The sequence below is a fragment of the Zonotrichia leucophrys genome, chromosome 3 (assembly GCF_028769735.1).
Source record: "Zonotrichia leucophrys gambelii isolate GWCS_2022_RI chromosome 3, RI_Zleu_2.0, whole genome shotgun sequence".
Taxonomy (NCBI): Eukaryota; Metazoa; Chordata; class Aves; order Passeriformes; family Passerellidae; genus Zonotrichia; species Zonotrichia leucophrys.
The window spans coordinates 52,608,954-52,635,944 of NC_088172.1; the positions used below are offsets into that span (position 1 = coordinate 52,608,954).

Sequence of the window (26,991 nt, forward strand, 5' to 3'; positions counted from 1 at the left end):
AAAACAAAGCTTGGCCTGTAATCTTTTATTTGACTGTATTTTTTATTTTCTCTATGAGCCTGTACAGTAAAAGACAAACAAGTATTGTACTTAGCCATGTTTTCTACTTTTTATTGTGCTGCTTTTCTGTAGTTGGAGCTTTAAATCCCAAATTCTTTGCTTCTGCATAAATGAGAAGAGTATTAGCAGACCTTGAGGCAATTGGTGCACTTTATCCTCCAGTAAGCCAGTCACTTGAGTGTATTTATAAGAGTCTTGGCTTCTGTTTTTTAAATTACTCTGCACAGGAGGATGTTCCAGGATAAAAAAGCACAAAAACCCAAACACCATCTCATGTGATGAGATGTCTGAAAAGTATTTTTCTTCAATATCAGTAAAGCACTTTCATTCATACAAAATTCAATTACATCAGAAGTATTGCAACTTAATTACCTTTCTCACAACGTACCTTGTTTCTTCGTATGTGTTCTAGCCACTCCCCTGAAGTAAAAAGAACCTGGATTGCCTTTTCCCTTTTGTCTGCTGCTGATTGGAACAGAGAGATGCCCTCTCTCTCTACCACTTTCTCAAAAGTAGGTCTTTCATATCTGCCTAGATGTAGGACCATCTAGACTTTCTTTTACTGAGTCAACACCTGTAGATCAAGGAGCTAAAACTAATAAAAAAAAACCAGACTTGTGCTGTTACAGCTGATTTTCCTCTTCAGTCTGTTCAGGTTGACCAGTACTTCCAAGTAAACTTCTTGTCTTCTTCTTCTGCCGTAGTTCTTCTCTGTAGTTGAACACAAAAAGGCTTGGGTCTTCATCACACATTTTCCTGTATACATTGCACAAGTTTCTAAATTGTGACATAGAGAGCTGAAAAGGACGCAGAGTTGGATCAACATCTGCTGTCATCATCAGCTGTTCTGTTCTTTTCAAGCGCCCATTTTCAGGAAACAAGGTCCTAAAAGATATGGGATGAAGAAAAATTTCAGCAATTCAGACAGACAATTACATTTCCCTTAAGAGTAAAGTGGAATTTAATAATAAACCTACATTAATTATGTCACTATTTTAGCTCTGGCACCCTTAACACATCTCACAATCTGAGCAATGGAAACATATAAGGTCCTTTTTCTGCTTATGACACCATAGAAAAGCACATACATACATTACAGACTAAACACATGTATGTATGTTCCTGTTTGTTAACATTAACTAGAGCTTTGGGTATGGATACAAGCACAGAGCCTTCTTAGAATTAGCCTCATATTTAGAAAGCAACAACAGATTAAACTGCACAATACAGATCAGATTCAAACAAATATGACTTTTTTCAGACTGTTTCATTCCAATAGAAAAGACAGTTATCACTTGTCATTAATACCCCAATTCTAATACTAGAAAAAAGAGCCGAGAAAGAGGAAAGGAGCATTTAATTGTCATTCACTTTTTAATATTTAGAATGTGGGAGAATGTGGCAGGAGTCCTTGATTTTGTTTACAGCTTTGTCATTGTTCACAGATAGGCATATCAGTACATTTACTTTAGGGCTAGATGCATTAGCACCTTTCTCTCAGAGGTTCCCCAAATTTGAATGAAGTATACTAGCTAAGTGATTGTTAGCGTTACACAAAAAAATACATACTACACAGTGCGAATTATTGAAAGCATCTGCTCTTATTGCCAGTACTTCTCAGTCTAAAATAAGCCAGAAATGCAAAAAAAGCTGCACATGACCCATGGGCACTTTTCAATTTTCAAGTTCTAGCTGTGTTATATACATAATACCTAAAAAATATTGTGCGTCTAATACAATAACACATTGCCTTCCACCCCCCCACCCAGATGTGTCTGGCAGGTTGGCTGGATAAACTACTCAAAAGGCTTTGTAGAAGAAATGATAGTTGGTTCCTGGTAGGTACATAGAACACGAAGTTAAGAAGGTATTTAAAATCATAAGTGAAAAATGAAACTTCTGGGAAACCTGTTTGTAGTATATGTTACTTCAGGCCTTTGTCAAAATGTTCCCATTAGTGCAGCATCTAGGTCAGCAATGGGTTATTTCAATATCTCTCTTTCCTTTGCTTCTGTAGTTAAAAAACATACCTGGAGCAAAGTCTACCTAGTCTTTTTTTACAGACTATGAACCATCATATAAATGTTGTGAACCAGAACTCAAACGACAATATGGACTTCATAGTGCACTCTTATATTTCACATCTCAAGGCCCAGAATCCATCCACAAATATGAAGTGATTCTATTGCCTTGTTTTTATATAGTCTGTATGATAGAGAGCCTTATAATGAACTTAAGAACTTTTTTATATACCAGATTTTGCTATTTTTTTCAGGTCAGCTAAAGAATAAGAGGATTGTGTTTTTTAGCTGCACACTAGGGCTAAGGTATGATAAGCTGCTAGGGGAATACGTGATGTCCAAAAGTTCAGTTTCCCACTCCTTGCCTCAAAAGAATGTAAAGCAGTTATTAGCAATTTGAGATTACACAGAAGCTGGGATGGTTTTTTGAAAACTTTGGTAACAATATTGTACACAACACAGATATGCTGACTGCATGTGCCTTTTGCTTACATTGTCAAGAGAGACCATTCCTTCACAGTAGAAAAAAAAGAAAGAAAACCACCACCACCCTGTAAGTCAAAAACAAACCAGTCTAGAATTTGGACACCTCATTTTCTGAACACTTTGAAATGCATACTCTAACACAAAGAAATCTGTACTCATTTTAGATCCAGTGTCTGCACCCCACATATCAATGGCATCTACGGCCTCAAGGAAAGAGAAGCCAACAGCCCAAAACTAGATGCAAAATGCTTTGTTCACCTTTAAAACAGTGACACAGAAGGCTTGAAGTACAATAGTAGCCATCCCTATTCTAGACTGCATCAGGGCCAAAACTATGCCCAGCAGCCTTCAGGGAGCCCAGGCTGCATGAGATGCCCCTAGTCATAACAGCATCTCTGTCACATGTTCTACAGTGCTGAATGCTGGGGGTTGCCCGTCACACACATGGCAGTGTTGGAGTTTAAACAGGATCCTTGGCAAAAAGACTGCAGGGTTCTCACATCAGAGAACCTAATAAATTCTAATAACCTAATAAAGATACTGAGATTTTTAAAAAGCCAGTAAGAACTCCATAAAAGGGAGTTCTTACAGTTCACACTAACAAAAATTTGACCTTTTGACACTATCCCCAAATCAGTAAAATTTCCTACAGATGATGTTCTCCTCACACTGCCATCTTTGGTTCTGGATTTTGATACTTTCATTTTTTAACTCAATCATTCTGTACTTTTTGTGGTTGGGCTGGGATTTTTCATTTCTGAGACAGACAAACTATTGAAAAGATGACCACTTTATCCTAGGGATTTTTAACAACTTCAACTGCACCAACAAAAATGCACAAGTAATTATTACATAATTACTTTAGATACTAGTCTCATACTTTTGTGTCCAGAAATCATCATTCTGAAATAGAAAGAACTGATGAACTATGATGACAAATTTAAAATTGGAAGAATAAAATCAAATGCATAGCTGATTTAGTAGCTGGTGCATTTAAAAACCATTACCTGAGAAGTTTTCATTAAAAATACTTACTCAATTCCACGGAAGCAATATTTTCTTCTAAACTGAAAAACACTTTGAACCACCTTTTCTACCAGCTCAAATGGCTGCTGGATCTTTGGCTGCACCAGTGGAGTGAAATGCACCACAGCCACATCCACCTATATGGAAAAGAAAGAAAAATTCGAGTAGACATCTTCCTCTGAGACACATTACTTCTAAGTCACCTGGCTAGACATCAGCAAACAGGCACAATATAAGAAAGCACTCTTGCAGCAGGTAAGGCAGCCATGCAGTGACTAATGGCATGGTATGGAATAGAAAGATTTGCCTTAGCTTTCAAGACCCTACAGAATTTTAGTCTTAGTTATCTGCATATTTCCAATTAGTTCACATGCCATCAGTACTTAGGACTTTTTACCCCCATGGCACTTTGTCCATTTAGAGCAACTTTCACGTAATCTGTAAAGTAATTAGCACTTCTGTCTTCAGATCCTTCCACAAGATAATTCTGACATAATACACAAATTAGATAATATTTGATATATAGGCTGAAGGGCAGCTGGAGAAAATTGGTATTATAATTAGAAATCAAACTCATTCCCTATATGTTTTCTGTTGCTCCAGGGCTTTTCTAAAATGTAAGCTAAGGAATTGCTTTTTAATGTATCAAGATTGCTAGTCTATTTAAAGGAATGGTAGGTAGAAATAAGTGCACTCAGTTTAAGTGACCACACAACTCTGTATTTACACTGTGTATCACAGTTCATCCAAAATTATGTTTGAACAATTCCAGGAAGATAAGCTTGTATATATTCTTTTCTAGTTCTCAAATCAGACTGGTTCACAGAGTAGTCACTTGCCCTGTGTCTGAGAACAGAATGAAATAATATGTACACATTTTTATGTTTTTTATATGTGTATATAATATATGTGTATGTCAAGCAATTATAGAGACACTGTATTACATAGAAACTTTCTGAATTCAAACTTCTGTACTAAAAATTAAGAGCTGGAATAAAACTCCAGTTCTGCACAGCAATGAATAATGCAGATCATCTTCCAAACTAAATATTAACAACAATAAAACAGAAAAACTTCTGTGTAGAAGCACATTGAAAATTTGTAAAAGATGTACAAGTACTGTACAAATTTTTAAGTGCCAGATTTTAAAAAATATTTTGTCTCTTATTAAAAAGTCTGCTAAAATGATGGGCAATCACTGAATTTTTAAAAAAGATCTGACAGTCAATACTGGCACTCACAGAACATGAATTTATCATCACATGTGCTAGTTCTGACAGAAAAGAGAGGCACCATCAGACCAAAGAACAGCTGCTGCTTGAACCACAGTCTCAGTGTACCAATTGTTCGAGACAACCCAGAGCACAAGAGTACTTCAAAAAACAAAGTGTTCCTCCTACTGCTTCAACCAAAACTGCTCATAGCAACCTCTGATGTGACATAATCTTACACAAAGGTGCCATCCATCCATCCATTTTGTTCTTTCTGTGGGAACAGCTCAGCTGTTAAGTACATCTATCCAGTACAAATGCTTCTACAACACAAATTTCAAAGGAATTGTAAAATCCAAACAATATCGGTTTTTCATGTAGACAGAACTTACAAAGCCAAGCAAAAATACTGGCCAGAGAAAGGAAAGAAAATACTAATTAATGGCACTGATGAAGAAAAAACCCACAGCAAGTTTCCAGTGTTAGCACTGCTGATCCCCAGTATATACTACTGGAGTATTTTTCTTTAGTTGTCCACCTTCTCTGAAAGCTAGAGTTAAAAATATATCAGAAAAAATACTTAAAATTACTGAAATGTGAAGCACAAGAACTTATTTAAAAATTAGGTGACAAAATCACTCGACATATGGAATCTGCAGTGAAGCACACATAAATTATTTCCCAAAGCAGATTTTTAATTTTTCAAGTGTCAGAGCATCTGCCTTTGCCATGGCTTGCTCCTACCAGGAAGATCACAGGGATACAGAAAAAAAAACAACTTGTGTTCACATTGAGTAGAAGAAAAGTTAATCTTTTTGAACAGAGCAAATACATAGTTCACATGTCCAATCAGCTCCTTGAACAGAAATACTAAGGGCACACGCATATGTTTACCTACATTTTGGCCAGGAAATATAACAATATTACCCCCACAAAATGAAGGGTAAGAAAACAACCATATGGCATCACCTAGTCACCTCAATTCTGCAGAAATGCTCACAAGTGAGAAATGAGGGCTTTTTGGGAGTTAGAGACACATCTTGAACAAAAATTTCTGAAGGAAAAAAGCACATAATCTAGATACAGTGTACAGCTTCAGAGCCGAACAGCTCAATTTGCAATCTCAAGGCCGGTAGGCAATAATTTCTGCTTCTGAAACAAAACACAGCACTTCTCAGTTCCATTATAGACACTGTTTTCTTTGGACCCCAGGAAAGCTGCTTGGTTACTATAGCAACAGATACAGGGCAAAGCTTTTCATTTGTAAATGGCCACTCCTTTAAAATCACACATGCTATTTTGCCCATAACTTTTAATATGCATCAAATAGAGAGTAAATTATGAAAGCCAATAGAGTACATAAGAGCACTTAAAATACACATGTTGATTTGATAATTTTACTAGTAACACTTTTCACCCAACCAAGTATTTAGAAATATTTACAAAATAACACTCAAGTCTTACAAAATAATGAATAGCAAAATCATTCAACTGATACATCCCAAATTGTCACTAGTACAGCAATTATTCACCCCTTACTGTTTTAGCATAACTGTACAATGAAGGTTTATGTTCTGGTAGGGTAGGAGGAACACATAACAGAGTACAATTTAATTCACACAAGTCTGCTGCCTTGCTAATGAAATCAACACACTAAATCAGAATAAGCTTAAATGAGACAATTTTTACTAACTGTTGACAACAAAGGTCTCATAATGAGCAATACATGTACCTTCCAACAGGGCTGTATTAAAAGCAAACCCACATAACCTTTCCTCAGGATGTAATTTGCTCATAGGGAACTAAAACCGAACCAGAATATATTACAATTTCATTAAAACAGACTGCTTGAGATCCTACTGAGAAAGTTCTAAGCCAGCACTTTCACAATCCAAGTATTCAGTACTATTTTATCTGTCTACTACAAACAAATGTTAGGTCTAACACCAGATATGTGCAACTCATAGTGCAATCTTGTTCTGATGAGAGTTTACTTTTGGCTCACTTCCATTAGAAAGCAACTATGCTGCTACACTAATAAAAATTATTTCTGTGCCAGAAGAGCTCTGCAGTAACTCCATTCACACCAGGCTCACAAACAGAATCATGAGACACCCAAAGTCAGGTACAGAACCTGTGAGTATATCACGGCTGCAATGAGCAAGACCTTTCTCCCATCTTCTTGATTTCTCACACCAACTTGTTGAGGCCACTTCTCTGATGTGCTGCATTTACCATGGAGGCCTTACCAGCAGCTTTATTCCCTTATTCTTTTATACAGCCTTATACAAAGGTAACAAGTTAGAGGATAACCTATCGCAGGCTAAAGCTATCAGGACCAGGCAGGCAAAGCCTGCAGTTGAACAGAAGTGTCCTGCTGTTCCAATTGCAAATTAAAATAAATTGCACAGTTCTTTTCTAGGAAATTTAAACTCTTAATAAGATTATCTGTGATGAAAAGAACAACAATTGATAAACAAGAAAACTCTCTGGCTCTCAGTGCAACTTAAATGATTCTCCCTCCAGTCTGCAAGTCTACAGTTTCTGGATTCACAAGATTTTACTCCATTTAATCACTGCTCACACTTTCCATCACAGAACCTGGATATCATTATGTATTTAGGACTAAGGGCCGCCGTCTGTTTTATTCCATAATCTCTTTGCTTTCCCTCACTGAGTGTTTTTCAAACAAAACTCATTAAACAAAGTACTCCTTTATTCTCGGGTAGATGGAACTAAGAGAGGGAACAAACAGCAGTAATGCACTTGCTGTGGAGAACAGAAAAAAAAACAACATTCCAAGAAATTTTGTTAATACATGCCAATGCAGTTTTATATGAGAAGGGATAGCTGCATTCAAGAGAAACTGCATTTACCAGGATATCTACAGTGAAGAAAACATCTCAGACCTCACGACCAACAGTAAGTCCTACACAAACAGATATGAAACATAACTGTATGTTTAATTACAACTGCAGTGCTTATACTTGAATTTATCATGCCTTTAACTTGGTTCACCCCATTAAATGTAATGTATGGCTACCATTTGCAGTATTTTGTGTTTATGCTTGCGTGTTTTTATATACTGATTTTAAAAAAGGAAGCAATGAAAAAGGCTGATTCAGAGTACTAATTATCTTTTTCAGAATATGAATGAGAATATGAATGAGTTTTTGAATGAGTTTTGAGCTACCCAGACCTGTCAGTTCCTTCTGTAAAAGGAAGTTAAGCCATATTTCCCATGGGCCTGTACAGCAAATGATATGTATTTGCCAGAACAGCTCTTTCCAGCTTGAACAAACTGAAGGGATTTGGAAATAGGCAGGTCTTTGAAACAAGGTTTTAACAATGAATAGCTGTTAATATTTTCACCTTAAATTTAAGCATATTTAATATATATACGCTGGACACAGTTAGCACATCCTTGAACAATTACCTGAAATAAATATAATATAAAAAGATTAGAGTATAAATATATAAATCATATATATAGAGAGAATACAGAGAATTATACTATATATTATAATAGAGGATTACAGTGTTATACTTATAAAGGATAAATATATTAATTAGCTCAGAAATGCCATTAAAGACTGATAGAATACATACTGATCAAAACCTTGTTGTCTTATGTATAATGAACTGAAACAAGAGTACAATGCTACAGATATTTTGTATTCCTCTTATTTTAATTTTATCCCTTAAAAAAAAGCTTTTCAAAAAAGTTCTAATGCTGCAGACCAATTTTAATATCATGGTACATATTTAGATAAAAAGTCTGGATCATGCTTTCTAAGACAGAAGCCTGCCCTTTGTCTACCACTGATAAAAGACAAAACCTGCCAACTATACAGCCCCACACAAAAGGCAAAGCAGGGTACCACCTTCTAATCCTCCTCTCAGAGGTTTCAATCCATTGTTCTGCATCTGCAACCCCAACAGTCCAGCTGAGGTGACAGCAACAGTTCTGTCTTCCCAGCTGCACAGTTATCATTCTGCCCAAAATGTTCTCATCTGTCAAATGAAATTGGACACTGTATAAAAGAATAGCAAGGAGCTTTTTCAATGAATTTTTTAAAACTACCACTTCATGGCAGATTTGCAAATTATTTCAGACAGGTGACTGATTCAAAAAAAGGCACTTCCACCAATGAGCTGTTTCATACTAGTATTAAAAACATTTTAGAAGCAGATCACATTCACTCTTATGACTTCCTAAATACGGCTTCTCTAAGTCAAGGAATGGAAATAACTGAAAAAAAAAACCAACTTGTAAGTTTAAATAAAAAGAATAAAATAAAATATTGATTTAAAAAGTCATGAGACTAACCGTAAAAATGAAAAAACTAAATTCCATTTTATTCTCCTCAAAAGCCAAGCTATTTGTAACACTTATTAAAAAGATTAACAAGTAATATTTAAAAAAGAAATAAAGGGTTACCTTTAAGTAAGAGCTAGTACAACAGCGCCTATTATTATAAAAAAGTCAACAGAAGCTGACTACAGCTATCAACACACTTAAACAAGGTACCTGAAGAGTATAGTACCTTTTCTACCAGTGTGTTTTCCTACCACAATGGCTTCTAATCTGCAAGTTTCTAGTGTTCCATTTACGTGTATCTGTCTAGTAAGCCTGCAATTTGTATGCTATTACCAAAACCAACCGCAGTAAAATAAGTTTTGCTTGATGGCTTGCAATCATGTATGAAAGGGCAGCAGCTCCTTTTTATAAGCAATTCTAAAGCACTGTCCATTTGCCATCATCTCTGTTCAAGTACCTTGTGTACAGCAGCTCAGCTGCTGCAGGGTCATTTTCAGATATTCATTCAGATAGCTCTAATTTTAAATGCAAGCTTTTTTTGTTTGCTGATTTCTTTTCCTTTCCCCCTCGAACTTCTCCTCCCCCCCTTTCCTCCCTGTTGCACAGGCGGCCACAGCTTGGCTACGAAGCTCCCAGTTACTCATTCCCACGAGAGAAAAGGCAGACAAAAGGTGACAGAAGAGAACCATCATGGCATCAGCAAGCCTGCAGTTCTTTGCTTTCATTCTGGCTTTGTTTGGCGTTTTTGGAGATATCGCAGCCACCTTGCTACCTAACTGGAAGGTAAACGCAGACGTTGGCTCAAACATTATAACAGCGATCACACAGATGCAAGGGCTTTGGATGGACTGCACATGGTACAGCACTGGGATGTTCAGCTGCACCCTGAAATACTCCATTCTCTCCCTCCCCGTCTACATCCAGGCTGCACGGAGCACCATGGTATTGTCGTGTATCCTATCAGCCTTTGGGATCTGCATCACTACGGTCGGAATGAAATGCACAAGGCTGGGAGGGGACAACGACAGCAAAAATAATGCTTGTTTTGCTGGAGGAATCTGCTTCATTCTTGCAGGAATCTTTGGATTAGTACCAACATGCTGGTACACGAGAGAAATTATTTCAAATTTCCTGGACCAGACCATTCCAGAGAGTAGTAAACATGAACCCGGAGGAGCAGTTTATACTGGATTCATCTCAGCAGGGTTTCTGCTTATCGCAGGTGTGATCTTCTGCTCTTCCTGTTTTAAAAGGCAGCAAGAAGCATGGATTTACCCTCCAAAGCAGCACCATTTCCCATCCACAGAGCAGGAGAGCAATGCAGGTTACAGCCTGAAGGACTATGTATAAATAGCTATTTCTATCCATTGAAGTATTTCTATTCATTTGAGGGGTTTTTTTGTGTGTTAAGTGTAGTTTGGTTATTTCAACAAATGTGTAACATAGCACTTAATCTTTCTTGTATCTGGGCTGCAGTTATGTTTATGCAAGGTATTTCATTTATAGGGGCATCCACAAAAAGGAAAGAGTAGTAAAAGATACTTGTCTGCTACAAGAGTACTTTATTTTGTTGATTTTTCAAACCCTTCTCTCTGACTTCACAAGTTACACTTATTGAAGAACAAGAAACTATTTTAAAAACATAATTGACTGTACATCAATTTATACATCAATATCTTTTTACAGCAAAGATGATTAAAAACTAACTGCTTTCTGTTTAGTCAATCAGACTTTCAATAACATATGACATTTTGTAGTGTATTCTACAGTTTTATCTTGATTTTATTTGTGATGCAAGGAAAAAAACCCAGAAACTATTTGTTCAAGAAGACCAATTCAAAGGCTTTAAAAACGCAGACGCATCTGCCTTTCATTTTCAATTCTAAATTGCCTTGGTAACTAGATTTTGTTAAAAAAATAAAAAATACAAAAAAATCAACCAACCAAAACAAATCCACAACAAAAGCTCAAGGCTCCAAACTTTAGCTGCACTGTATACTCTGCATATCAGGCTGAAGGATCAGCAGTACCATTCAGCTCTTGCCAAACCCAGCTCTCCTGCCCCAAACTGCCACCTGCTGTGGGTTTAATTTATTATTGTTAAAGGAGAGTATGCTGGATAGTCACCAACTGCTACTAATCTATCACTACACCGTGAATGTTAGAGATGAGGAGCAATACAACAAGAGAAATGTAACCATAACTGTGAAAACACCTGCAAACTGCAACAAACAGGATAGAAACCAAACTATCTGTGCTCAAGAAACACCTGTAAATATTCTGGCTTACCCTTGCTAAAGGCAGTTATTAACAGCTCAAATAACACAGTAATCATTTATTGCCTTCTACATTTCTGACCTTCTGAAAGAACATTTTAAGTCATTTTAATTATTCCTGTAGGATCTGTTCCAGGCCCACTCCCAGGTATTCTATTACTGTAAAATGTACTGTAAAATATACAACAGTGATAAAAGAGACAAGCTTATTTTTTTAACTGCCTTATTTTGAATAATTACCTTAAATCCTTTAACCTTTTCTTTCACCACACAGATTTTGTTTTGTATTGGTCATTGGTAAAGTATGTTCTACCTAAATACTTCCCTAAGTGAGAACCAAATCAAGAATGAATACAGGTATGATACAGGCCTTTAAATTCAGGAATACAATTCTGGAGGAGTCTCTCAATAAAATCATCTGCTATTTATTCTGAGTATTTATACACAACTTCCATTTCCCACAGTACTAGTCTGAAATTTGCTAAAAGAACATGAAGGAGCCTAAACATGAAATGTTTAGTATGTTGGAAAAAGATGTTTTATTACAGCATTTGGTAAAGTGGACTGTTTTATCCACTTAATATGTAAGTAGTCTTTATTCATAGAAAGTCTTCATTTTTCACACACAGAATCGCATTATATCTTGTTTTTATTCTACTGCTCTATTCTACCTATTTTGAGTTTCCTATGTTTTAATCAAGGAGCTTGATTTGTCCTATTTCTAATGCAACTATTAGCAGTTATTAGGTATCACAGAGACTCCATTGTAACAAAAAGCCAATTTCTTTTTTTCCTAGACACAATGTTGTGCAGCACCACTCCATTAACCAAGAATCTTTTATGCCTCAACACTCATAGAAATGTTGAAATAATATTAATGCATTGAGCAAATGAGATAAACAACTCCTTCTCATAAACAAGCATCTCCACCTTTAGAAAGGGGTTTGACATGACACTAAGCTGTGATCACTACCATGTAAGTGAGTTAAATCTATTTGCAAAAAGTTATAATCAAGAGCATTTTTACAGGAGGGTGTAAGAAAAAGGTAATAGTGGCATACCACGAGCACAACAACAAGTTCATTGGTTACACATACTGCAAATTTTTCTTCCTGAAACTTTATATAAAGTAGCTGTACTTCATACAGCTATGAAACAAAAATCAAGGACAGAGCCACTTCATTCACACCATGCTGCAAGAGCTTTCCAGTAAAACAGATTCTATGACAAAAAGTAACATCTAAAACCATGTCAGTCTACAGCTAAAAAAACAAGGACAAAACATGGGATCAGTCTACAACAGGTGTGTGAAGGAAACAAAATAATAGTGAAAACAGGTGCCAATCCTGTCTGAAAGAATTCTACTTTCTGCTTCTGCAACATAAGCAATACTTGTTTTAACTCAAAAAACACATTAAATAAAAATATTCCTGCCTTTAGTTGTACTGCTTTTTTTATTCAACAGAGCACCAACTGACTCTAAGATGTGTTTATACTAAGATATTTGTCATAACTCCGTGTTTTACCTCTCTTGGTCAACTACAGCATTTTCAGTACAGGAAAATGGAAATATCAGTTACAGCTTCCCAATTCCGGGACACAGTCTGCACAAGACTTCACTACACTAGCTTTATTACTATTCAAGTTGTACCCACCACTGAAAAATCCCCACCATAAAACTGGAATTTTAGCCTTACTTAAAAGTATTTCACATGTTTGACAGTGAGAGGGCATCCTGAAATTATTTTCCATTCAGCTAGGAAACAGGGGAAAAAAAACCTAAGCCAAAACCTCAAAGCAAAAAATAAGATTTCTTAAGCATGGTAATTTTCTTTCATAATGGATTTCTGTAATTTAACATGTTTGAACAGTTACTTGCTCAAAAAATACTAACAGAATTTTAAGAATTTTAACAGAATTATACCCAGATAGAGGCCTTAAAATTCATTGTGATAAATGAGAAAATAACCTTCCAAAGGTTCTCAAGAGATATGCCAGAAAAGTAAAAAGGACCAAGAGAGAGAGACTGATAAAGAGGAAGAGAGATGTATTGAAGAGCTGAACCAACCAATTTAAGAGGAACTTTCAAAAGCTGCAAGCTCACTTCTGAAACAGAGCAACAGTTTGATAGGACAAGTAGTAATGGTTTTAAACTCTCAGAGGGTTGAGTTACATTAGATATAAGGAAGAAGCTTTTTACAATGAGGCTGGTAAAATATGGACACGTTGCCCAGAGAGATGGTGGATGTCCCATCCCTGGAAAAATTCAAGATCCCATTGGACAGAGCTCTAAGAAATCTCATGTAGTTGAAGATATTCCTGCTCATTGCATGGGAATGGTACTAAATGACCTTCCTTCTAACCTAAATACTTCTATAAGCCTATGACTTTCACATGCATTCAGGGACACAGAAATCACTTAAAGTTAGGCACAAATTTTTACCAAAAAATCCAAACCAAAACAAGCTTCTTGTCCAAAATACTGAATTATTTCTTAATTTTTGATTCCTGGACAGACCTGGATTCTGTCATAATGGCTATTAATAAAAACTAGTGGCAGTAGATAAGAGGACAACAAAGAGATTGCTCTTCACTCACTCAAGAATACATAAGAGAGAGAAAACATTGTTACTTTTTTAAACAATCAGTGGGATACAGCTGACAAAGTGCTGTAGCAAATAGGAGGGATAAAATATGCTGAAGATGACTGGGGTGAAACATAAAGATTATAGACATGGTAAAATTAGAGATGTTTGACAAAGTTGACAAAAGAAAAGCTTTTCTTATCACGCTCTTTCAAAGATCCATCAAATTCTTAAGGCACAATTCCCAAACTGTTTATAAATGCATATGGATATTAGGCTTTTGAAAAATACTCCAATCCTAGCAGACTATCCGGACATTAAATCCTAATCTCCCTCTCCAGAACACCCAAAAAAGTATGCTGACCTTGCAGATAGGTTTGAAGGTCAAAGAAGGTCAAAGCCAAGTTCTGAGGAACAAAAAAAAAAAAGGCACTTTCTCAGAATGAGCATGCTTCATTTACAGGAATTTCACATCACTCCACTTCGTAATACAGAGATGTTCAAATAGAGCAGCCAACCAGCAATGTTCCTTGGTGAAAATAAGATAAATTGCTTGACTGACATATTAAAAAAAACCAGAAATAAATATAGGAAAACCTACCTCTGGCTTTGGAACAAAGGCTTGACCTGGAATTGTGAAACAGTTTTCCACCGTGCAGAGATGTTGAGCCATGATGGACAGTCTGCTGCGTTGGTTACTTCCTGGATTAGCTGTGAGTCTCTAGGGGAAAATCAAAACATGTACATCGGTGATACTGAACTGGCCAAGTGACCAGTTATATTAAAGCTTGATTTTCAGTAAAATCAAATTTAAGAAAAAGCCACCAATTAATCATTAAAAACTTGTATCAAATCATATGCCTAGTTAATATAAAATTTTCTTCTCCAATATAGCAGCATTTCACTAAGATACCACACTGATTTACAACCTCAGTCCTGCAATCAAATGCACGTGAAAAGGAACTCCTAGAAATTCTGCAGATCTAAATGAATGTCAAAAAAATTTTGTATGGATACAAGAGAAAACTATTCTGACTGCAGGATTCAAAACAAACCAAACACCAGCTGACAGTACTCTCACAATCCTTTCCTTCCACTGTTTCTGTATAAAATATTACTACTCTTTTTCTTCTTCAAGATGAAACAAAGCTCCATAAACTCAAGATCGGATAGAAACCAAAGTTCTTCATAATTTACTGGTCTACTCTTACAATATTTGCAAGGAAGCTGGGTCTACTTTATATAAATTTAGAATGCCTAACAGTGAGAGCATTAAGTCTTAAAATTCAATTTAAGTATCCTCTGATTTTCCCATGATTTTTTTGCAAAATAGTAGCCTGGACAGAGGTTTCCTGTGCTCTTATGACCTGGCAAGAAACACATTTTATTGTGTTTTGCTTGCACAAACATAATTGAAACATATAAAGCAACTTGTAAAACAACTCTCAAATTACAGAAGTCATTTCACTAACACATGCAAAACAGAATCATGATGATTCATGTTCTTATTTACCACCACCTCAATAAAAACAATAAAAACTGAACCCCAATTTGCATATCTGGTAATATTTGTACAGCATGTAGCTCCATATGAAAACCTACTCATAAAATGCTGCCATACTTATTCAATTTATGCCCGAAAACTAAAAGTTAAAGCAGTTGCCAAAGTTTCACATTTTTTCAAACAACTCTTCCTAAAGGCAGTTCAGCATGGAGCAAATAAAATACTTTTCAATGACTTTTTGGAAAGAATGGTCAGAGATTCTTTTTGCCTATGCCAGCATGTAAAGCTACCTTCATTGTTGTGTCAGAGGAAATTATTATTCTCTAAAAAAAACCCAGACTGCAAAGTCTAACAATGCAATCTGACACACACTTCCTTAACCTCTGCAGTGGAAATGAAACTGAACTAATGGCAACACTTGTAGCAATACTTCCAGTGCCAATTCACACAAACCTATCTTTACTTCTCCCAGAAACCAACTAGCAAGCCTCAGACAGTAAGCTCCTGCTTCTCATTTACAGAAGGGGTAACTCAACATCTGGATAGTAACATCTTAAACCACTTCAACCACAGCAGCAGGAGCACACTTGTGTACAGCACCCACGCACGGATCAGCCACACAAACCCCCAGCCACGGGCAGGGACATGCACAGCTAGGTCAGCTTGCTCAGACACCTGACCTGCCTGACCTTCAAGGCTTCCAGGGATAGGGCACCTACCCCACCTCTTGGCAGCCTGCTGTGGTGGTTCACTACCTCACTGTAAAAAATTCCTTCCTTATATCTAAATATCCCTGCTTTAGGTTTAAAACCATTACTTCTTGTTCTATAGCAACAGGCCCTGTTAGAGGATCAATTTTAGAGTAAGTGGGCTGGAAGAACCTGGCCTAGGTGACACATTTGAGATGAAGCACTGAAGAATTTGGGACAAAGCAAAAGTTCTTAGCCACAAAATGAATAGCAATTTTAGAAACTTTAGAAAAGCTACAAAGTAAAAAAAATTATCTGCTTGACACTCCAAAGAGCTATTTTTACTGATGTGGGTATTTGGCCTTATCCTCATTAACAGCCCTCAGATTCAGCATATAAAATAACTGCTGGCTCTCATCAGCTTTAATCAATTTATTTATATCATATCAGAACACAGTGGGCTACAGTTGTAGGTGTCTAGTGACATAACTCACACCAACATTGCTGTGCTATAAGGAAACAGAAAAACAAGAATATATAACCAGCAAGAAAGGCAAAGGTATCTACTTCTCTATTACACTGGCAAAACAAAGTCTGACAATAAATAAAAGAGTACATTGCTTCACTTTCCTACTGTTAGCATCAAGTTATCCTAACTAATTATAAAGCACATCACTCCATTTCATGATCTCATGCTTTCGCTGAGCTTATGACATATACACAGACTTTCTTTGATATTCAGGCTCTTAGCTTAGAAATGTCCAGGGAGGACACCAAATTCCCCTATCAAGACTATAAATCCAGAGATACACAAAATACCAGTAGCAACTCACTATGATCTGCATTACACTACATTACCTCTTTCCTGATACTGACTATGCCTGTACACACCAATTTACAGTGGTCACCTTAAGCAACTCCAGAGAGTCAGGAGAAAAGACACAGAACCTAATTACTGCTCTTTCTCCTAATCATAAAATAAAATCATATCTTTAAAACAATTTCTTTTCATGGTATCGAAACAATAATGGAAATGCAAACCAAAAACCATGAACAATTCTGTCTTTGAGGAAGACCTGTGTTGAACAAGAATCAAGAGATCTCAGAATGTAAACTCAACAATTAACACTGTTTCACTGCATGACCTTGAACAACATACTCCATTTCCTAGTGTTTCTAACTCCTCAGTGTTTTAAGTACAAGAGCTTAAGTGTGCATGGTATTTTGCACCTAACTGAGCTCCACTGGGTGCAAAAGAACTGTAATCTGCATGTCACCATTGGCACATGCAGCTGGGTACAGCAATGTAAAGGACAGAGTGCTCTCACACAGTGCCAGGCGAATTTTTGCTGTCACAAAACTATGCATCTTACCTATCATTGCCCTGCATTTTACATCACAGTCCATCACCCTTATTTTGCAACAAGGCCTAGTCTCACCTGACATGAAGTCCTTCTGGGAAACAGACCTGGATTCTGTAACACCTGAAACCAAATGAGCCCACAACTGAATTAAGAAACCTGGTTTATTTCATACCAAATGTTTGTCCCTAGTGTTCTCTAGAGCCACCTACTGGAAATACTTCTTAAATCTTGATTGCAAGGCTAGGGCAATGATGGCACAATATGGTTTTCTTTGACCCAAAAAATGTCAGCAGACATCCCACTCACATATATAATTGTTACTAATTTTCACAGAGAAAAAAAAAATTTCCTATTTGAATTTTTTCTTTGAAGGATTAAAATTAAAACAACATACACACTGAGGCTGCACAGACAAAACACAGTTTGTAACCCACAGTTACAAACAGTGTGGTAGTAAGATGGAAATTCAGTTTTCAGGCTGATGTGCAACTCCTTTTTTCACTCTAAATGCAAGTGATTGCTTCCATAACTGCAAAAAGAAAAGCTTTCCATTCTGTATGTTTTATATGTTTCATGCAATGTCAATAGAAATAAACTGTTAAGTCAGAAAGCACTATGGAGTAACCCAACCTGGTATCAACTGATCTGACATTAACACTGCTACACTGCAGATCAGTCTGGCCTTCCTTGAGAAACTACTAATACAAAGCAAAATATCAATTTGCTCTTGGACTTGTGGTGACAGAAGTCAATTAAGAACTTTTTACACACCAAGAATGGTAGAATACATCAATAATCCTGATATCAAGTCACATTCAAGAAAGCCAATGCCAATTTCCATGGTCCTGACAAACACCCCCTGCGTTTCAAGTGCTTAATCACAAGTGGAAATAATGTTAACCTTCCATTTTTCCTTATTTTAAGGAAGGTGTTTCTTAAAAATTATCTTAATAAAGAGGACAAAGAAAAATATAAGTGTATTTCTTGAGATGGATGAAAGGTAAGAAAAAACAGATTGATGACACACTGCACAAATGACTGTGAGAGAATCAACATATCTGAAAACAGAAGAGTGCTGTGCAATCTATTCATGTTAAAGAAATCAGACTACAAAAAAGAACAGAAAGAGTACCTTAATGAAATATAACCCTGTATAAGACATAAAAAAAAATTACATTCTTGTGAAAGGATCAGAGTAGATAATTAACACATCAAAATTCATAATTTATAACCACATAAACTAAAAACTGAACTAATCTTTTCCTCTCTTTTCAAAGTCAACTATGACAGGGCTTGTATTAACAATATGCAAAATTGAAAAACTGCCAAAATTTTACCTCCCCAACTTCCTTTTGGAAAGTCAGTGTCATCTGTGTCCTGCCGTAAATAAAAGGTCCATCCCTTTTTGAAACATTCTCAAGCCACTTGATGATCAGAGGAGTTGAAACGCTGAAGGGCAGATTCCCAATGATATGTATATCTGGTGGTTCTGTTGACATTTGACAGAAGAAAAACAGCTGTGAAAATGTTTTGGGTAAGATTTTGCCAAGAAATACAACACAAGAAAGATACATGCCTATCAACCTAGACTTAAAATATGGAAACAATTTTTTATCATGCCACACCAAAATGATGCCTGTCCATTTATACTCATCTTACACTGACAAAACTATACTACTCTCCTCAGTATTTACATGGATAAAAGTGGTTAGGCCTGGTTCTCATTTACATTTGAATAAATCAGTAGCTTTCAGATGATTTTCAGCTGATGAGTAAATTCTGAGCTACTCTAGAATGGCAAAACCATAACTGTTCCTGTGATTTCAAACTACAACTATTAGGAACAGAGTAAATAGCCATACTCATACTTCTGCCCAACACATCCTCCCAGAGGCATTTTTCTGAGTCCTAACAATCCTCAAAACAAGCACCTAACTTACACTGGACAAGAGCTCTCTTTCTGTACAGAGCCCCCTGAAATCAAAAGGTGTTAAAGTACAAGACTTAGCAAACAGAAGTGGTACCTGTTTTTCACTTATGCATCATATCAGTATCTGTGTGTGCTGTACAACACAGGGATTTCAGCAGCAGGGGTCCTTATGTCTAAGCAGGAGTGCAATAGAAGTGGGCAAAACCCAAAAGCCAGTGTGTTGTTTCTTAGATATGACAATGTTTAATAACATCAATTAGAGATGACAATATTAAATTCAAGCTGTTTTTCTGGCACACTTTACTTATTAGCACTTTTTAGGTTGTGATATTTCTAATCTATCTGTGGTATTGCACATTAATCAGAGATGGTGGCTTTTGAAACCCATCAGCTTTTGAGATTTTCATATGGAAATAATACCAAAGAAATGCATCTTGCCTCTAATTGGTCAGCTCAAAACCTAACAGTGACTCTTATGTTCAAGAAAGGCAAATTTTTAAAACTACACTACACCCTCACATGTACATTTTATCATAGTTTGTTCTGTGAAGCACTTACCTTTTGCAATGAGGCAAATACAACATATAATTTTCTAGGTGAACATGATGTGTCATGGTCTTTTATGTCCTAAATTAGAAAGCACTTAACTGTTCTTCAGGCATTGCAAAGAATGACTTTATCTCATATTAATAAATTTGGAAAAGGGGACTGGGAGGTTATATCGGATTTATCTAATAGTATTACATGTTTTGAAATGGAAGTGAAATAGTGCCCTATTGCAACCTCAGGTTTAAAAAAAGCAAAAATAACACAATCCTGATGAGATGCTACTTTTGACAAAACATCCAGCTGAAATCAAAGCAATGAGAAAACTAAATTTTTGAAGGTAAGTTTTCCACAAGTTTCAAAGCAAGTTACAGAACTTTCTTCAGTGGAACAGCAGCAGTGGTGATTTCTGACTTCTTCAAAAACAGGAAGAAGCCAGGAAGTGCACCATTTGATCTCCTTTTATGCTTTTCAGAAGTCATTCCTGTACAGTCAAGACACTCTAAGGTTAATAACTGCAAAGCTCCTCAGTTTAAACTAAGGTCTATGTCACACAAATTTCACTGTTTTGTATTAGAAATGGAAGAAAGTTCTCTGCTTTCTCTAAGGAAAAAAAACCAAACAGTTGTCTCTTTATCTACAACATGTACCAGAAGAGAGTAACACTGGCACTGAGTAAACTTCAGCTTTATGACTACTTAAGACAAACTCAGAAGCTCTAAAAACTGAAGTAAAGAAAATGCAAATACTAACCATCCTCCCAGTTCTTTTTTAAATGCTTTGGAAAAGCCTTCTCCATCTTATAGGTCAGGATATCTCCATGAACAATGCGCACTTTTCCTGGAGCTGCTTCAGATAATATCTGTTGTAAACAAGCAAGCAGTGAGTGTTAACCAAACTGATTTCCAGTTTCAGCCACTGCAGGAATCAAACCATTGCTATATATTTATCTTCAATATACAACAAAGCACAGTAGGAGGTAAAACTGAAAGCATATTAGTAAGTATTTAATTTCAAAAAGCAAACACTAGATATGGATTAATGTGTGATTCCGGAAACACTTAACTATGCACAGATGTAAAATTCTTGATAGAGAATTCAAACTTGCAAAGACTGCTAAGAGTCCCTTCAACAACAACAATTAAAAAGTCCCAGGTCACTAGCAGGACCTCACCTGATTTAAGTAATAATGTAAGCAAGAGGTTTTGAAAGGTTTTTAGATCAATTACCTATGAAAACAAAGGCTCATGTTGCTTATTCTGTTTCCCCCACAGCTCTAGGGATTATTATCCAATTTCAGCCATGTGATACAAGGCTGCAGAAATACTAATTTTTCCTTTAACATGAAAAATGTGGAGGAGATTCTCTTAATATTCCCTGTAGTAGTCACCACTTGTACCATTAAAAAACAAGGAATCAAACAATGGAATGAGCATCTAGCAATCTCAACAATTTCTATCTTCCTAGATATTAGAAAATCATCTCCATTGTCAGCTTCTGCAGCCCACTTGCACAACTTATGTAGTATTTAATAAAGCTGATATTCAAACTCAGCACTGGCTGTAGTCTGACAACCAATTCTTTCATTTCTGGTGTCAGTTACCATAATCAAAATTAGTTAAGCTTTACTAATGTTGTACTAATCTTTTCTCTTACACTATGAAACTATGCACAAACAGCACAATTAAAAAGCAGCGGAGACTTTTTCAAGATGACATTTGGAGATATTTATTGATCCTATAAGACAATAATGAGAAATTATGTTCTTAAATGCTTTAAGAACAACTTTGCTTTTCAAATCATAAACATGAAATCCAAATTCATAAATAGTTAACTGCCAGTGGCCTAACAGCCAAAATAAACTGCTCATCATTGTTAGTCCCATTTTCAATCTGAATGATGTTTATATGCTCAGAAACACAAAGAGCTTTCACAATTCTCTGAGCCAAAGGAAAATACTGCTTTCTCCTACTGTTCACATAATGCTGTCATGAAATTTTTTGAGTAAAAGTTTAGGGTTTTTAATTATCAAAAAAGCTAAGTTTTATGTACAGTAATAAAAGCTTAACAAAAAACTAAGCATTCCTACATGCTTTAAGTGCAATTATTTCCAAACAGAAAAAATAAAACTAATCTCAACTCCAAACCACTTAATGGACTTTTCAGCATTACACTAGCAATTATATGACATACAAATTCACTAATCTGCCATGGTTTGTCAAACCTTTCTTTGAAGTTGTTATAAATGCTCTAGCAGGACTATACTGAAAGATAATGTAAGATTAATAAAGTTAGAAAATAGTGTCATTTGCTAATAACAGTTTTCTTATCAAGATTGAGTTTAGGGGCTGCTGAGTAACACACTTTATATAACTGAGAATTGCATTTAATTTGCGACCAGAAAATCATTGTCTTATATTTCTAATTTGAAATAAAGACTTGGAAACCCAGTGAGGCTTTTTTTTTTATTTGAAAGGAAAATGAGTGCAGCTCCAGGAGCTACTGTGCATCAAGGACACCAGCCAAGAGTGTTCCATCATACACAAACTCTCATTCTTCACACACAAAAGGGCATAAAGGAACATAAGGGGCATGGTTCAAAACATGAAATGATGTTCTTGGAATAATTTAATATTCAATATATTCTCTTGCTCCCTTTATCAATCTTTCCAGCCTAAAAACCATTAGGGCATATGGCATAGAGAGGTTGGGATTCTTTAAGACTGAGACAGAACTGACAGACGCTCAGCTGGTGTAAACTTTAACTCAGTACACATATGTTCTTCACTGTATTTGAGTTCTGCAGTAAAGAATATCCCCACTTCAGTTTTGTGAGAGACCACAGCTTGAAAAACAGTTAATGAAAAATGCCGTATGCTTTACACCAGTGATTTTAAAAGTATCTAAGAGACATTTTAAAGTAATAGTCCCCAGTTGTTATTTTCATCTCTGACATTTCCCCTCATTCAAATCTCAACCATTTTATGAGCATGAGTTTTGATAGTTTGTTTGGGAAACCAGAAAAAATATTACAACCTATATTATTAGGAAAGCAAGATTCACTGCTATGCATCTTATTTGTATGGAAAAAAAGCAATACCAAATTGAACACTAATGGCTGCAACACATTTCTTGCTCATTCACATCCACTGTTACTGAGTTATACCACCTCTATGTTCAATAACCTCATTCAGACATTCACTTCTACTCTGAGGAGACTGGCAATTAAAAATAATGACTAACATTATGTCACTTGAACAGTAAAGGTAATTACATACCAAAAGCTCATTTTAGATGCCAAGAAGTATACTTTTATTCAGATAAAACTGTCACAGAGGACGCATTTTGGAAGATCAGAAAAAAAACATCCAAGTACTTAAAAACCTCTCTTAACTAAAACAAGTGTTATTTAACCTCAAATTCTCTCCAGTCCCAAACCAGTTCTCAAAATCTAAAACAAAACTATTGATTGCCCCCACTCAAGTAAAAACTTGGTTTCATAGGATGAATATGGCATATGATATGTTATTAATGGCTAACCCCACAAAGACATAATTACATGAACATTCAAGTTTCAGGGTATGAGCAGTTTCATTCATACCTAACATTATTTTTATCATATAAAGAGACAGTAGCAGTCCTCAAGTGAACTACTTATTTATTTTCACTGCTGATTTACTGAAAAAGACACAGTGCAATTTAAGAAAAGCCCTTTGAATTGCTTTGAGATTGTAGAGACATAAGAAAACAGATTTTAAGATTTTTTGATTCTATTTTTCTTGCTGGACTTATACAGCCAAATTCCATAAAGATCCAGCAACACAAATAGAGAGTGTTTGAAAATGGCACAATGACTTGTGAACTTATACCAACTTTAAAAGAAAGGAAGAAAAGCTTAAGAGTGTTTTTTTTGAAAATGTAAAACAGATGCTTGATTTATTCTTCTCTACCTGGATGTTAACTCACATTGACTGTATTAACTGGACTCTTCTCAATTTTATAAAGCATAATTATTAGGATTAAAATGAAATATAAGACCCCACATAAGGACATTACATTCAGCCTTCAAATTATGATTTCACTGGCATGATGAAATGCACCTGAAATGTCTCAACCTGAAAAAAACCCCACAAAACCAACAAGCCTTGGCAGTAACTCAGTTGCAGGGTAAGGTCCTAAAGGGCCTATGAGAAAGCAGGAACAATGAATTGCTATATATAGCTCTGGTTTCTGCCACAGAACTATTTTCAGCGCTAAGATTCCAACAAAACACCTGGAATCTCTCTAAGTTCTCAGAATGTTCTTATTTAGTGCTGTGGTTACATGTACACTAATTATTCTCCAGTTGGTACCTGCAATCCTGGAATAAATCGAGCATCTTTTTCAATTAAAAGGAGTTGTTCAACACCAGCACTGAGAATGGATCTGGTAATTCCTCCTGGCCCCGGGCCCACCTCGCAAACATGGGCATTCTTCAGCTCACCAGCCTGTTTCACTATCTTGTCTGCAAGACACAAAGAACATACTAAGCCTTTATTCTGCAGGAGATTCAGCTCCCCAAGATAACCTCATTGTTTACTGTTACACAAGCACAAGCATGCCAATTTCTGAACAGACATAAACAGTGACACATCCCAGCTAAATCATCACGCACCCGCCAGACTGCACAGAATTCAGATTTGTTCCATACTGCAAGATATACTGAGCTATTTAAAAAAAGTTATTTTTAGTTTTTTGTCTCTAGTATTTGTTGTGCTCTTTACAGAATCAAATAAAAAGAGAACATCACTCATCTGTACACTAGCAATACCATTGTGCTGCAAGCAAGCGCTTGTGTCCAACATCATAAAGTCTCACTACTCATCCTTATAAAGGAATTTCAGTACAGCAACCCTATTTCAAGGCAATTTAAGAAGTAAGAAAGATACAGCAAAGCTCTTTGAAGATTACATTATGTACAGAGCAATTTTATGAGGGAGAAACTGGACTAAATGAAGAGCAGGAACACAGGCAACTGGTAGCTACAGAAAACAGGGCAGCTGAAAGGTGAGGAGGGAATACCCACATGTAAGTGAAATGATACAACATTAGGAAATATTATAGACACTAAAGAAGACAGATTAAGGGTTATAAAATTTAGCTAATGAAACAAAGGGATCCTTGGGAAGCATGGAGAGAAGATACTGACAGAAATTATGCTGATCACTCCATGATCTTTTATGTTAAAAAATATCCAAAGACCTGTCTGCTTGTAAAGTTTTACTGACAGCATGCAGATATTTTTATTCCGGGGTAGGAGTCTGGTTGCTCAGGAAGTGGAACTGAGTTTCATGTTCTGAATTTTTATCAGTCTGAATTGTCAAACAAAATCAAATGATTAGCTACATGAAACTGCACTGCGTTTCTAATGCAAAATCTAGCCACCATTGTGCCAGCGAAGGCACCCACCCCTGACTGATGAACAGCGCCAGCTTTGTCACCCACCTCTGACGCAAAGCTGGAAAAAAATGAATTGCTCAGAACAATGCAACTGGTTCAAAAAAGCTACACATCTGATAAACTGAGACAAATAACTCTCCTATCTACAGCACATAGCAAACTCTAAAGTGCTCAACGTGTCACTACTTTCTACAATACAGAATAATCTGAAAAAAATGCTGATTTTTAAATCAAACTTATAAACCAAAATAGTACCCAAATGATACAAGTACTACTTTAGTTTTGATTTTTTGCATTTCAGTCAATAACCCAAATTTAATTTAGGAATACAGTTTTAGAAGAGGTCTTTATTATAAAGGTTTACCATTGAGCTGCCATTACTCTGACAAATGCTGTTATGCAAACATCACGTCCTTAGCTGTACTCTGGATTATGACAAAAACTGTGATACATAATCAATGTTGACTGAAAATATTAAAATAAAATATGTAACCTGTCAATCGCAAATCCAGTAGAAAGTTCTGGGAAAGCTGTTTCAGTGCTTTAAGGCGAAAGAGTTTAATAATCTCTCCAATAGTTGGCAGGGGAGGCAGACGGAAAGCTGCCACCTTTCCTGGAGCAGCCATAACACAAAACTCTCATTCCTTCCTCCTAGGGAGACACCAAAAATATTATTCTATGACAAACAACGAACTAAAATTAATATTGAAAACACTACTGAGCTTACAAACCAAGGCGTGATTTAAAATCCACTATGGGAGGACTAAACTCCAAACACCACTACTTTTGACTTCTGGGTGCAGTGTTTATGCTAGGCATGAATTGGGGGTATTTGGGCAAGTCCTCTTTTGCAGACCTGCTAAAACCTCGGGTAAAACCAGACGCCAATCTTTCACTACTTTAGAGAAGCGTCAGTAAGCAGAATGACCCAACAGCACCATGTAAACACACAACGTATTCAATTCACGTGTCCCTAAGAAAAGCCAGAACGGCCCCGCCCGTCGCCCGCGCCTGTTCCTTGCGGCGCCGCCCCACTGCGCAGGCGCACATGCCGTCAGAGCGGCTGGGGCGGGGCCGCGCGTGCTGCCACCGCACGCACCGGGCTGGGCCGGATCGGGAGCGCCCCGCCACCGCCACATGAGCTTTCTCTCTCCCCCGCTCCCGCTGCGGAAAGGGACGCTCGGAGCAGTGTCCCGGCAGCGCCGCCGCTTCTCACGGGGCGCAGCGAGCGCCAACCCGGAAGAGAAAGAGCCGCGGCGCTGCGCATGCGGCTGTCCCTGGCTTACATGGCCTTACCTGGCTGTGCGCGGGCGAGACGAGGCCCTGCGCGCCTCCCGGCTGCGCATGCGCGGTGGGAGCTGGGGGCGGGGCTGGGCGCTGTGGGGGAGTTGGAAATTAGCAATGGAGAAGCGCATTTAATAATAGTGTTCGTATGCGCAATTACATTATGTAAGTGCGTGTGCTAACATATATTTGCAGGTGTATTTATATGTAGGAATGTATTCTTCAGGCGTTTTCTTGTTTTGTTCGTCC

The 26,991-nt window shown here is 36.8% G+C and overlaps 2 protein-coding genes across 6 annotated transcripts; one reads left to right on the forward strand and one right to left on the reverse strand.

Moving 5' to 3' along the window:
* Window positions 1–10: 10 nt before the first annotated feature.
* On the reverse strand, window positions 11–26,835 carry TFB1M (transcription factor B1, mitochondrial). Of its 5 annotated transcripts, none has more exons than XM_064708206.1 (8): window positions 26,755–26,835; window positions 25,952–26,109; window positions 24,372–24,523; window positions 20,773–20,881; window positions 18,881–19,032; window positions 14,588–14,707; window positions 3,603–3,730; window positions 11–945 (listed from the first exon to the last, which is right to left on the reverse strand). In XM_064708206.1, exons 2-8 carry the CDS (start codon window positions 26,082–26,084, stop codon window positions 684–686), a joined length of 1,056 nt encoding a protein of 351 aa, XP_064564276.1. In that variant the 5' UTR covers window positions 26,085–26,109; window positions 26,755–26,835; the 3' UTR covers window positions 11–683. The 5 variants fall into 5 exon arrangements, with proteins under 5 accessions (XP_064564276.1, XP_064564279.1, XP_064564277.1 ...); XM_064708209.1 differs by lacking the exon at window positions 26,755–26,835 and adding an exon at window positions 26,558–26,679; XM_064708207.1 differs by lacking the exon at window positions 26,755–26,835 and adding an exon at window positions 26,315–26,455.
* Window positions 7,566–12,840, forward strand: CLDN20 (claudin 20). Its single transcript, XM_064708196.1, has 2 exons — window positions 7,566–7,726; window positions 9,732–12,840. The coding sequence occupies exon 2, from the start codon at window positions 9,816–9,818 to the stop codon at window positions 10,473–10,475; it is 660 nt and encodes a 219-aa protein (XP_064564266.1). The 5' UTR covers window positions 7,566–7,726; window positions 9,732–9,815; the 3' UTR covers window positions 10,476–12,840.
* Window positions 26,836–26,991: the final 156 nt, after the last annotated feature.

Bases quoted from the DNA above. Each gene is read 5' to 3' on its own strand.
- CLDN20 (XM_064708196.1), top strand. From the start codon at position 9,816: ATGGCATCAGCAAGCCTGCAGTTCTTTGCTTTCATTCTGGCTTTGTTT.
- TFB1M (XM_064708206.1), bottom strand. From the start codon at position 26,084: ATGGCTGCTCCAGGAAAGGTGGCAGCTTTCCGTCTGCCTCCCCTGCCA. The intron at 3,731-14,587 runs GTAGGTTTTCCT...TTTTCCATATAG, and splicing joins CCTTTGTTCCAAAGCCAGAG to GTGGATGTGGCTGTGGTGCA. The intron at 946-3,602 runs GTAAGTATTTTT...CATATCTTTTAG, and splicing joins TATTGCTTCCGTGGAATTGA to GACCTTGTTTCCTGAAAATG.